Source organism: Manis javanica, chromosome 13 (assembly GCF_040802235.1).
Source record: "Manis javanica isolate MJ-LG chromosome 13, MJ_LKY, whole genome shotgun sequence".
Taxonomy (NCBI): Eukaryota; Metazoa; Chordata; class Mammalia; order Pholidota; family Manidae; genus Manis; species Manis javanica.
In genome coordinates, this window is record NC_133168.1 from 74,066,363 (window position 1) to 74,076,911 (window position 10,549).

Below are 10,549 nucleotides of genomic sequence, written 5' to 3' on the forward strand. Positions count from 1 at the left end.
AGCAAATCTGGGATTACAAAATGATGGATCAATAAAAGATACAGGGACAGCTGGATTTGTGTGAGTCCCATGAAGACATGGACCCACTGGAGAAGAGCATGTGCTATACGTTCCATGTGGAGGGGCGTTTCCAGATCTCGGTGTGGACGGACCCTGTTTCCCTTTCACCCAACTATACCCTAGGTTCCACGTCTATACCTATAACTGGCTCCAGGGGCCCAGCTCAGGAGTCCTGCAGTCTCATGGGCAGGGGAGGGACAGTGTTGGGGAGAGTATGCTGGGCTCTGGGTATGTGAGAGGCAAGCAGAGGACGGGAGAGGGCCCGAGACCCCCAAGGCTCACGACCAGCAGGCCAGAGAATGAATGAACTGGGAATTACAAAGGGATCAACCCATCGAGTTCTCTCCCTCCCCTAACCCCTAAGCTTCTGGGTAACTCACAAGAAAAAACGGCTGCCTAATGTTGAAACATCCCACTAGGACTCAGATTTAGAAAACAAAGACGTTGGTCATGCTTATCAAAGCAGCAGAAGAAATCTAAGACTGTTTAGACAACTGACATTAAGGCCATAAAACTGTGGTCTGGGTGCTCTGGGAAAGGATGATACTGAAGCAGAGGTGGTAAGACCAGGCGCTTCCAGAACCTGTGGGATTGTTTAAATCCCCCACATTTGTACAGCACCTACCTGTCTGCTATGTAGCCGATAGACACAGAACCAATAAAAAACCCAGCATTCACAGCCGACTGAAACAGGTCCAGCATCCAGGAGTTGGCACACACTAGGTTAAACTGCCGCGAGGTGAGAGATGTCCCAAGTTAGGGGAGAAAGAAAACAAAATCCCGTAAGACACAGCACAGCCCGGGGAACTCATTCAATCTGCCTTGCGTTGAACCAGTGTGGCCGAATGGCAATAAACCCATTGCTTTCCTGTTTCTATTAATTTTCTTTATGCAAGAAGATTTGTCCTGCACTCTATTTAGCATTCCATCTGGTAGTACGTCATTAGGCTAAACTCTGTGATTGGTTAAATCAGCTGAAGTTGGGTCGTACTCCATTTATGCACAAATCCATTTGCCCTTTCTAATTTCGATACACGGAGGCAAACCGGTGTGTGAAGAGGATACAAACGTTGCCCTGGGGGACTTTCTCTTCACTGTCTCTCTAGGAGCAGGGGAATTAGCAGTCAGGAGCGCCTTGCTAAAGGCTGTTACATTTGCTCTCATTTGGAACAAGAGGCTGTGTTGGAGGAGGAACAGGTGCTGGCCTGGAAGTCAGGAGATCCAGTTGCCTCAGGCAAGTTGTTCCTGTCTGCTCTGCCCAGTTTCCTCATCTCTGTGTGAAGGGAGGAGATGAGCCACTGTAAAGCCTCTTAAAGTTGTACAGTGCTAAAACTGTGAACCTCCACACTTCAGGTAATGAGACTACTTCAGATCCTCAAAAAAAAAAAAAGGCCCCTCTACATCCATGTCTGTATCACACAGAGTATCTTCACATCACCCCGGCAGTTCTGGACACTAAGGGGGGCAATTGGTTCTTTATTTGCAGAAGTGTTGCATCGCCCCATTTTGCTTTGCCTCCCATTAGAACAAACCTCCATTTAAAAAAATTTCCTCTGTATTTATTGAAATGAACCTTCACAATTAGATGTAACTGCTGACTGAAGATTTTAATACAATCATAGCACTATCACATAAGCTCCAACCCCAGAAGGTTTTATGTGGACACTTTGAGCAGATCAAGAGAATAAAACAGCCCTCAGGAGGAAAGCACACGCTTTCACAGCAAGGCTCCCTTCAGCTCAGGTCCGAGGGTTTTCGGGTGACCATTGGTATGCTGGCAGAATAGAAGAGGAGGTAAGGCTTCCAGGAAAAGAGGAGGCTTGACGATTTTCCCTTTCCTGAAATTATTTCCAGAAATTCTGATAGGCATTTGCTTGTTTCTACCTCTGAGACTTGCATTAGGGCCAGAATTCCATGAAGTCTTAACTAATACATTCATCTCCAGACAAATAAGAGGCTGCACGTTTGCCTGGGAAACTAGACCTTTATAAGATGCTCTGGGTCCAAAGAGCCCAAGAACCTGGCCCTGCAGGCTTCTCCCTTAGGAAAAGTTGTGCGCTTGGCTTTGCCCTGAGCGCGGCCCCGCTGGCACTCACCTCGGTCACGATGGAGGAGCCGGGCGCGTCGTACACCCAGCCGTGCGCGCAGGGGCCCAGCGGCAGGTGGCTCCTGTTGGCGGCCAGGCCGGCCAGCGGGTCCCGGCAGCCGAGGGCGCTCTGGTTCCAGTCCACCTCGTAGCGGCGGCACTGGCGGGGGAAGGCCTCGCCCGCCGGCCCCGCGCCCGGCACCGTGTAGTTCAGCTCCTCCGCCAGGCTCCAGCCGCAGCGCCGGCCCAGCTCGGTCACGCCGGGGTTCAGGCAGCGGTGGTCCGGGGTGAAGCCCAGGAAGACGATGCCCACGTAGATGGGAGCGAAGGCGGCTGAGAGCAGAGCGAGGAGGAAAAACATTTGTTTCTGGAAAAAGTTAAATTCCCCTACATGCTCTAGGATGTCATCCACCGTGGGCATTATTCCCAGAGGCAGGGGAAGGCCTGATGCTTCTCCCAGGGCTGCTACAGACGTCCTCGGGAGGCTGTGGCCAGCTCAGCACAACTCTTGATCAAAAGTCAAAGGGTGAGAGGGAGTTTAGTTTAGCAAGCGACCAGCCTTTTGTCTTTTACTTGGTCAGGCTGACCTGCAGGCGTGCGCTTGTCCAGCGGCCCAGTGTCCTGCTGGTCTCCTGAGAGGCTCCGAGCAAGCAACAGGGCGAGATGCTGTGTTTACTGTAACATCGCTCTCCAGGGTCTGTCCCTGCCTCATACCAGCACCACAAACAATCCTGCCTCCGTACCACCTGGGGAGAAATCTGAGCGCACTCACATATCACAGAGCGTTAATCTTTCCCTAGTAAACTAAGTGTCCAGGAAATTAATATATTCATATCTCACCCGCATAAACAACCTTTTCTCTCAGGTGCTTTAGAGAGCGCACGTGCATTTGGCTTCACTCCCTCTGTGTTCTGTGAATCATGGTCTTGGGTCAGAGTTCATGTCTGGATTCGCAGCGGTTTGCAAAGCCTGCCTCTAGGCTCAATCTACAAACAAGTGCACTCAGGAGACATGCTGTGGCTGTTTGTTTTTTCCTGGCTTTTATAATTCTGCTTTTTAAAGATGCCAATATTGGCATGCTTCTTTCAACCCTAACATATCTTTTCCTTGACCCATAATGTAAGGAAAGAATAAATGTTCACCATACTTACAGGTCAAGTGTAAATGGCAGGCAGGATTGTTTTCATTCTGCTTGTTTTTTCCTAGATATTTCTGCCTCTTTGGAATAGTTTTGGGTGTACCCCAGCACAAGAGAAACAGGCAATTCGTCTTTCCTGGTGGACAAACGATCCTTATGGGGGTGGGAAGCTACCACGTGGAGAAAGTGGCCTGTTGATCCAACGGCATATCAAAACACCAGAAATTTAATCCAGTTTTCTTTTCTCTTTTTTTTGTTGAACAGGCAATGGGTATAATAGCATGGGTCTGAAAGCAGTGACTCGTAGGAGTCCTGCTCCCTACAGCAGTGCAAGTTGCTTGTTATGAAAGCAAGAAGCAGATTCCTCTTGGGACCCCCCATCAACCTCTGTTGCACCTTGGTGTGGCTCACAGAGGCATTCTGCTCAGAGATGTCAGGTTGGGAGGACCTTGGCCACCGCTGGTCCCACTGCCATTGGCTAAGTAAATGGGTTCAGACTTTATGGAGCCAAGAGTTCAGGGGAGTGAATCTGCACAAAAATTACAGTTACAAAGCTCATCCATGCAATTATACCCACTGACTATTCAGTAGGAAAAAACAAAACAAAGAAGACCTAGATTAAATCTCTGGTTGTACCAAGGCTCTGCAAGGCCAGTGGTAGGCTGTGGTGAAGAGGAAACTCAACTTCCAAGGTAATGAACTGTCACGAGATACCAGGTGCCTGGACAGCTGCAACTCATTCTGAGCCACTGGATAACAGGATGTGTTCTAAGGAGAGGTGAGGCTGTGGCTGGTGTGACCATGAGTCTGAAGATGCATTCCAGTGCTTTGCTTAGAATCTGCAGATGAAGAGGTATTTTTCAATTAAAAATGAAAAACCACTAATAAAAAAAGGGCAGATAAATAATGCCAACCAGTGAAAAGATAAGGCAACGTCAAGCAAGAAAAATATACCTTTAATTTCTGCTTCTATGAAAAATGGATTAGATGTACTTTTCCTTATTCTTCCTCCTGAATACAATGAAAAACCTGGGCCACTATACATGAAACGATCATAGGAAGAAGGAACATTGAAGAGAAAGCAGACTAGGTAGGGACCGCTGGGCCCAAAGACATGGTGGCAAGTTTTCTTCCTGGGTTTTCTTTCCCCTTCACATAACCCAGACTGGGTGCTGGAGAAGCCAGCAAGCCAGAAATACCAGTGGGCATGGATGTCAAAACCCCAACAAAAGGTTGCTCTCTCTAGCATTCCAGGAATAGGTTGGAACTTTTCAGTGACCCTGTGGATATCTCATTTCTCTTCTCTCTGGAATTTTGGGTCTTTTTATTATCCCTAAATCATCATTTTCTCTTAAAGTAATCTTAAAGAAATGCCAGAAGGCAAGGAAAAGAAAAAAGTCATCTAAATTGGTAAGGAAGGAGGAAAATTGTCACTATTTGCAGATGACATGATACTATATATAGAATCCCTAGAGACTCCACCAAAAATCTAGTAGAAATAAATTCAGTAAATTCTCAGGATACTAAATCAATACACAGAAATATGTTGTGTTTCTATATACAAGTAATAAACTAAAAGAAAGAGAAATTAAGAAATCAATCTTATTTATAATTGCATCAAAAGGAATAAAATAACTAGGAATAAATTTAACTAAGGAGATGAAAGACCTGTATTTTGAAAACTGTAAGACATTGATGAAAGAAACTGAAAAAGACACAATTAAATGCAAAGCTATTCAATGTTCATGGAAAGGAAAAATTAATATTCTTAAAATGGCCATACTGCCTAAAGCAATCTATAGATTCAGTGCAATCCCTATCAAAATACCTGTCATTTTTCACTGAAATAGAGCAAATAATCCTAAAATGTGCATAACCACAAACAAAAATCCTGAATACCCTAAGCAGCTGAGGGGATCATCTCCCTGATTTCAAACTATATTATAAAGCCACAGTAATCAAAATAAGAACAGATACATTGACCAAAGGAACAGAATAGAGAGCCCAGAAATAAACTCAAACCTGTATGGTCAATAATATATGACAAAGGAGGCTATAATGTACAACAGGGGAAAAGACAGTCTCTTTAATGAGTGGTTTCTGGAAAGCTAGACAGTTACATGCAAAAGAATGAAACTGAATCACCGTCTTAAACCATACACAAAAATAAACTCAAAATGGATTAAAGACCTCAATATAAGACATGAAACTATAAAACTCCTAGAAGAAAGTACAGGCAGTAAACTCTTGAACATCAGCATTAGTTTTTTCTGGATATGTTTCTCCAGGCAAAAGCAAAAATAAGTAAATGGGACCATATCAAATTAAAAACCTTCACAGCAAAGGAAATCATCAACAAAATGAAAAATCAACCTCTTAGTTAGTAGAAGGAAGGACATAACACAGATCAGAGAAGAAATAAATAAAATAGAGAAGAATAAAACAATAGAAAAAAATCAATGCTACTAAGAGCTGGTTCTGAGAGAAGATAAAACAGATAAACCCCTAGCCAGACTTATCAAGAAAAAAAGAGAACACAAATTAAAAAAATCAGAAATGAAAAAGGAATAGTTACAATTGACACCACAGAAACATAAATAATTATTAGAGAATTCCATGAAAAATTATGTGCCAACAAATTGGACAACCTAGAAGAAAAGAACAAATTCCTAGAAAAGCACAACCTTCCAGGACTGACCCAGAAAGAAGCAGAAAATCTGAACAGACCAATTACCAGTAATGAAATTGAATTGGTAATCAAGAAACTCCGACAAACAAAAGTCCAGGACTAGATGGCTTCACAGCTGAATTCTACCCAACATTTAAAGAAGAGCTAATACCCATCCTCCTTAAAGTATTCCAAAAAGTAGAAGAGGAGGGAATACTTCCAAACTCATTCAATGAGGCCAGCATCATTCTAATACAAAAGCCAGAAAAAGACACTACAAAAAAAAGAGAGAAAATTATAGACCAATATCCCTGATGAACACAGATGCAAAAATCCTCAACAAGGTATTAGCAAACAAAATTCAAAAACACATCAAAAGGATCATCCATCATGATCAAGTGGGATTTATCTCAGGGATGCAAGGATGGTATAATATTCATAAAGCAATCAGTACCAATCATCATATTAACAAAAACCTTATGATCATCTCAATAAGTGATGAAAAACATTTGACAAAATTCAACACCCATTCATGACAAAAACTCTCAACAAAATAGGTGTAGATGGTATGTACCTCAACATAATAAAGGCCATATATGACAAACCTACAGCTAACATCATACTCAATGGCAAAAAGCTAAAAGTTTTTCCTCTAAGATCAGGAACAAGACAAGGATGTCCACTTTCACCACTTTTGTTCAAAATAATACTGGAAGTCCTAGCCATGGCAATCAGACAAAACAGAGAGATAAAAACACCCAAATTGGTAAGGAAGAAGTAAAATTGTCACTATTTGCAGGTGACATGATACTATATATATAGAAAACCCTAAAGACTCCACCAAAAACTTTTAGAACTGATAATTGGATTCAGCAAAGTTGCAGTATACAAAATTAATGCACAGAAATCTGTTGTATTCCTATATACTAACAATGAATTAGTAGAAAGAGAAACCAGGGAAACAATTCCATTTATAATTGCATAAAAAAGAGTAAAATACCTAGGAATAAACCTAACCAAGGATGTGAAAGACCTGTGCTCTGAAAACTATAAGACACTCATGAGAGAAATTAAAGACACAAGTAAATGGAAATCTATCCCATGCTCATGGATAGGAAGAATTAATATTGTTAAAATGGCCATCCTGTCCAAAGCAATTTACAGATTTGGTGCAATCTCTATTGAAATACCAATGGCATTTTTCAATTAACTAGAGCAAATAATCCTAAAATTCGTATAAAACTACAAAAGACACCAAATAGCTCAAACAATCCTGATCCTGAAAACGAACAACAAAGCTGGGGGTATTAAAGTCTTTGACTTAAAGCTATATTACAAAGCTACAGTAATCAAAACAGTATGGTACTGGCACAAGAATAGACCCACAAATCAGTGGAACAGAATGGAGAGCCCAGATATAAACCCATGCATATATAGTCAATTAACATATGATAAAGGTGCCATGGATATACAATGGGGAAAAGACAGTCTGTTCAATAACTGATGTTGGGGAAATTGGACAGCTACATGCAAGAGCATGAAACTGGATTACGGTTTAACTCCATACATAAAAGTAAACTCAAAATGGATCACAGATCTAAATGAAAGATATGTAACCATAGAACTCTTAGAAGAAAACATGGGCAAAAATCTCTTGAACATAAGAATTAGCAATTTTTTTCTGGACACATCTCCCTTGACAAGGGAAACAAAATAAAAAATAAGTGGGACTACACCCAAGTAAAAAGCTGTACAGCAAAGGACACTATCAGCTGAACAAAAATATTAGGAGAATATATTCATAAATGATTTAACTGATAGGGGGTTAACATCTAAAATACATAAAGAAGTCACATGACTCAACACCAAAAAAAAAAAATTAAAAAAATAGGTGGAGGACCTGAACAGACTTTTCCAAAGAAGAAATACAGATGACAAGCAGGCACATGAAAAGATGCTCCACTACTAATTATCAGGGAAATGTGAATCAAAACCACAGTGGTTAAAATGGCCACTATCCAAAAGACAAGACGTAACCAGTGTTGGCAAGGAAGCAGAGAAGAGGGAACCCTCCTACCCTGTTGGTGGGAATGTAAATTGGTGCAGCCACTGTGAAAAGCAGTATGGAAGTTTCTCAAAAAACTAAAAAATGGGTATATCTTATCACCCAGTAATTCCACTTCTAGGAATTTACCCAAGGAAAACAAAATCCTTGATTCAAAAAGATACATGCACTCCTATGTTTATTGCCATGTTATTTACAATAGGCAAGATATGGAAGCAACCAAAGTGTCCATCAATAAATGAGTGGATAATATACACAATGGAATATTATTCAGCCATAAAAAAGAAAGAAATCTGGCATTTGAACACTATGGATGGACCCATAGGGTATTATGCTAAGAGAAATAAGCCAGGTAGAGAAAGACAAATGCCATATGATTTCACTTATTTTTGGAATCTAAAAATATAATGAACAAAATAGTTGTAGACTCAGAGGCACTGAGAAGTGACTGGTGGTTACTGTGGGGGAGGGGTTGGAGTAGGTGAGTAAGGAGTGTGAGGGGGCTGAAGAGGCACAAAAATTCTCAATTATGATATAAGTTGGTCATGGGGATGGTAGTACTGCATGGAGAATATAGCCAATGATTCTGTAACATCTGTTGACAGATAGTAACTACACTAGTAGGGGTGAGGATTTAATAATGTAACTATTGAACCACTGTGGTATGTATTTGAAACCAATATAAGATTGTATATCAATGATACTCCAATAAAAAAGAACATGAGGGTACCTAACTTTGGGTCCTTTGCAGAAACTGAAATTAGAAGATTCACTGGTATATTTACAAACATCTGCACCCTGGGTTTGAGTCACTAACACAGGCGATTTCAAGACACTAGCTAGACCTTCATGCAGGGAGAAGAGAGTACCAGGTGAGAGGCAAGAGGAAAGACATTTGTCAAGAGAGGTGATGTTGAAATTCACGTTGAATCATCTATAGGCACTGAGGAGATAAGGAGAAGGTGAGACCTCAGATTGCTTACAGCCATAGGATTGCACAGTCACCCAACACTTTCCTGTCGATCCCAGGGGCAGAGCCCCACAGTATGGCTGCCACAACATCCCTTCCCATGGGGGACAGACTCTTCTCTACAGCCACACAGGCCATGAGCAACTGGGGGGAGGAAACACAGAGGGGAGGGAGCTTAGTGAAGGAGCTGATTCGATGCCTGTGATGTGAGTCTGGTCCCTGGTGCAGGCACGGCTTCATTTGTCGGGGGTGCTTACATATGCAGAATTGTGATAAGAGGCTAATCGGATCCAGTGCCCAGCAATCATTTAATCCATATAATCAAATGATTTGTGTAATTCATGTCAGAAGTATTTCTCAATCTTTTATCAGGTTCTTTTGTAATGGAAATAAATACTGCCCCCGGGATGCTGTCTTCTGGCAGCATGGAGCAAGGCCCGCTGTGTCTGGACTAATTCTCTCAGCTCTGGCTGCTGAAGACCGGGCAGTTAGAAACTTGGAATTCTACCAATGACCAGCTGGGCAGCTGGTCCCCGGAGGGTGGCAGGGCAGAAGCAGGTGGTCCGTCAGCAGGGGGAGGGGTCTTGAGGTCCTAAGGTACTGATCTATACAGGATGGTGTCAGTGATAGGTCTTTGATACAGTGAAAAGGCACCATGTGGCCTTGGGGTGGCCAGAGTTGTCCCTTAGGTAAGTTGGAGCCATCTGGAGACAGGGATGGTTGGAAACAGACGGCCTGACAGTGATCTGTGTCGCGTGCTCTCACGGGCTCACAGGGATAAAGGAGCAGACCAGGGGGAGCCCAGAAGGGGACCACACAACATGGACTGTGGTCCAGCCTTGCCCTAGAGCATCTGTGTCACCTGGGCAGGCTCCTGCTTGTACACTGGCCACTGTGCCAAGTCAGAGAGCTGATGAGAGGAGCACAGGACTGCCCAGCCCAGTGGCTCACAGCAGCTAGGGGTCATCAGGGGCATCCACTCCTGCCCTCTCCCTCCCCTCCTTCCTCCCTGCCCCTACCCTGTCATTCACTTGCTGTGGTCCTCTGTACTTTCCACATCACGGCCAGGTGGCCTGTTATAGGGCCTGGTGGCCAGGCACGGCAGCAAGAGGTCTGTGCTGACCCGGAATCATGGCTTCACAGAGCCTCCGGGTGGAAGGGGCCTCAGAGGACATCAGGACAGCCTGTCTGATGCCTACATTCCTCAAGTGGTTACACACACATGCTTCCTGTGTCATGTGAGCCCACTCCACAGTAGGACATTAATGGCTGCTGGGAAGACCTTCCTCATATTGCAGCAAGATTTGTCTTCCAGAATCTTGCATTTGCGCGCTACTCTCCCTTTGGGGGTCAGATAGCTTAAAGACTAAACCTTTCCTGCAGAACTTCAGATATTTGAAGATGGTTTTGACCTCAGATAATTCTCCTTCCAGTGGAAACACCCAGCTCCCCAGAGCAGTTGCCTGATCCTCCTCACCACCCGCAGGGCACCCTGGTAGGGCCGCCCAGGGTGTGCTGGGCCAGCGGCTGCCCTCCCGGGCCGAGGCGGGGCCGACACCAGC

The 10,549-nt window shown here is 43.6% G+C and overlaps 1 protein-coding gene across 1 annotated transcript in view; it reads right to left on the reverse strand.

Moving 5' to 3' along the window:
* The window catches only part of LOC108409362 (solute carrier family 22 member 2), a 28,096-nt gene extending 25,189 nt beyond the window's left edge, over positions 1-2,907 (reverse strand). Inside the window, exons 1-2 of the mRNA XM_037023840.2 lie at positions 2,157-2,907; positions 686-789 (exon numbers count right to left, since the gene is read on the reverse strand). Coding sequence (XP_036879735.2) covers positions 686-789; positions 2,157-2,567 — 515 coding nt within the window. The 5' untranslated portion in view covers positions 2,568-2,907. The remainder of the gene's footprint in view (positions 1-685; positions 790-2,156) is intronic.
* Positions 2,908-10,549: the final 7,642 nt, after the last annotated feature.